We start from the raw sequence: 2,759 nt of genomic DNA on the forward strand, positions 1-2,759 counted from the left end.
ACTCCATCGAGCCACCTCGCAGCCCCATAATAAAGACTAAAAAGCCAATATACATATAGATAAAGAAGGCGTGGTGTTGACTGTGAAAGAGCATAAACTTTGTCATTTTTTCCAGTCTGCAGCTTACACCTTTCGGGAAGCTGATTTTCAAATGAAAGTTGCATCAGTTCAGTTGAGACACTGAAGCTGTGCTTGCACGAATTGCTTCATGCCTTTTATGTCATCAGTGACTCGTTTATCAGCTGCTTGGTAAAGAGCTGACTATCCGGTCACCTCATGCAAGGTGCAGCAAGCAGCCTGGCTTTTCCCGATTGTTGATTGAACTAAGATGTAATGCTCATGTACTGTGTGTGTAGCGTGTGCTGAAAAGGGTTTTGTTATTCCAGCAGAGTCGTTACTGCTCAGACTTAGTGACTTCAGAACGCGAACCACTTTCTGCCTGTTCAAAGTGCGGCCATGTGCTAATTATGATACGTGTCTCGATTCTAACTGAAATCAAAGCTATTTTGGCACAACAATCGTATCCAAAATGCTCAGCAGTATTCCAAAGTATTACGATCAACAGGACAGAAGAATGACTAAAGCATGCAAGTTAATGTGGTTATTTCAGAGACGCATAAACTGCCTGAATGCCTTTGATATTGGAGATATAAAAGAGTACGGATCTCTTCTACAATTACACAACATCTAGCAGAATAGGAACAAATACCGCTGGATCATCTTGACTGGTCACCATCTCCAGAGTCTCGTCCAAATGTCCAGATTCCTTTTGCTTTCTTCTGTAAAAAATAATTGAAAAAAACATTTACGCAACAATGCATTGAGACTTATGTGTAAATGTTAGCCACTAAGAAAAAGCTGGGAATTTAGAAACAAAATTAAAGGTGTACCTGTAGCATTTTTGGGCGAAACAGCAAAAAAAGGCGGAAAAAAGAACCCCGCTCAAAAAGGCAATGATGATCTCCAGCCTTGAAACAACGTCAAATACTTTTTGGGATGTACCTACAATGAAGAGGGGAAAAAAAAATAAATGTTTTTGCTGCACCTGTTTTGTTTTTTTGGTTTTTTTGTGATAATTGTCAAAAAAATATCACAAATTGGTGCTGAAAGTAGCAGAAGTGTTTAGGTTGTGAACATACCACCGAGGTCGGACGGCTTTTTTTGGACGGGGATGCTTTCTGTTGCGTTCTCGTTGTCATTGCTGCTGAAGCATTCGACGGCCTCGTTGCCGAGGTTTTTAGCAGTCAGGATGAGCGTGCTGCTGACGGCGTGGTTTGACACGTTGGTGTTGACGGAATAGTCAGCGTGCTTCCTCAGCAGCGGCCACTGGATGGTTGGTAAAGGAAACCCCTCGCTCTTACACACACAGGTCAGGACTTCAGATTCCACCACGCATCCAGAGCCATTTCGGACGATTGAGAACCCTGTAAACACAACGAGTTAGTCGCCAGTGTAGCGCAAATACGCACTCAAGAAGGTTAACACCGTCTACTTACAGGTCACAGTCACATCAGCATACACAGCCACAGTCGTGTCCAGGTGCTTTGCCGTACAGACGTACTGTCCAGAATCATTTGCTTTCGCGTTAGGGATGATGAGGGTGGCCGATCCGGTGTCGCTGTGCAGTACACCATCAGTTCCGTTGTGCAGCTGTATGTTGGAAGTTGTGCTGTCTTGTGTTGGAAGTTTACGCCACATAATAAGAGACGGAGGGAAACTTTCCGCGCTGCAGGTCAGATTCAGAACGCCGCCGCCCTTAACGGTTGCATCGCCTGTGATCCGAGGTTTCCTTTTATCTATAGAGCACATAATTAAGTATTTTAGTTGGTGTAGTTTATGTAAAATAGGGAATTAAATGTCTGGATATATTTCAAATATACACAAAAAAACATAAATATGATTCAGTAGAGCAACTTTTTAGTGAAAAATATCCTGTACATGCACGCACAGTTTACATGAGAATATATATAGAATTATAGTGAGCTATACATGATATACACAGAACCCACTATGAAGCCACTGTATGCAAAATATCCTTTTTATAAATGATTCATTTATGCCTACTGCATGCATTGCCTGTTAAAAAGGAACTTGCATCACTGTGGACTGCTGCCTACAGTGCTGCGAGTTCCTCTTTTAACAGAAAGTTTTGCTGTTTTAGATCTGGATAAGAAAGATGCGCACTTGTTTGGCATATTGTCCACAACACAGTCTTAAAAAAAGAGAGAAAAAAATGTACTAATACTGAAATGACTTAACAATTTGATGCTTTATTTGCTCTGAGCTCAGTTGTCTGAGGAGAAGAAACAAACACTATAAATGTTCTTTCTAGAAGCACAAAGTTGTGTACTTACATATCACGGTAACGTTGACGATTTCCTTCAGATGTTTTGCTGTGCAGATGTACTGACCAGAATCTTCTACTGTCACGTTGGAGATGGTAAAGGAGCTGAGTCCACTTTCATCCTGCAGGTAGGCTTCAGTGCCGTTCTGCAGAGCAGCTTCTGTTCCATTTTGCATGTTTTCGTTGGTAGATTTGGTCCACGTTGGAACCGATGGAGGGAAACTCTCAACGCTGCAGTTCAGATTCAGACTCTCACCCTCCTTCACGCGTGTCTCCCCTGTGATCTGAAGGTCCTTCACATCTATGACACAACAAGACATATGACACGTTTGCATGGCTTCGCCAAAAGCTTTCATGCAGGAACACTGTCGATGCTGTAAAAATTTTAGATGGCAAAGTACTCACAGCTCACATT

At 42.2% G+C, this 2,759-nt stretch overlaps 1 protein-coding gene across 1 annotated transcript in view; it reads right to left on the reverse strand.

The window, feature by feature from the left end:
• LOC103363699 (basement membrane-specific heparan sulfate proteoglycan core protein-like) overlaps nucleotides 1-2,759 on the reverse strand; it is a gene marked incomplete at its 5' end in the record, with an annotated part of 10,604 nt that overhangs the window by 2,897 nt on the left and 4,948 nt on the right. The window contains 6 exons of the mRNA XM_008290554.1: nucleotides 710-779; nucleotides 891-1,002; nucleotides 1,140-1,424; nucleotides 1,497-1,796; nucleotides 2,355-2,645; nucleotides 2,750-2,758. Coding sequence (XP_008288776.1) covers nucleotides 710-779; nucleotides 891-1,002; nucleotides 1,140-1,424; nucleotides 1,497-1,796; nucleotides 2,355-2,645; nucleotides 2,750-2,758 — 1,067 coding nt within the window. The remainder of the gene's footprint in view (nucleotides 1-709; nucleotides 780-890; nucleotides 1,003-1,139; nucleotides 1,425-1,496; nucleotides 1,797-2,354; nucleotides 2,646-2,749; nucleotide 2,759) is intronic.

Source organism: Stegastes partitus, unplaced genomic scaffold (assembly GCF_000690725.1).
Source record: "Stegastes partitus isolate 25-593 unplaced genomic scaffold, Stegastes_partitus-1.0.2 Scaffold682, whole genome shotgun sequence".
NCBI lineage: Eukaryota > Metazoa > Chordata > Actinopteri > Pomacentridae > Stegastes > Stegastes partitus.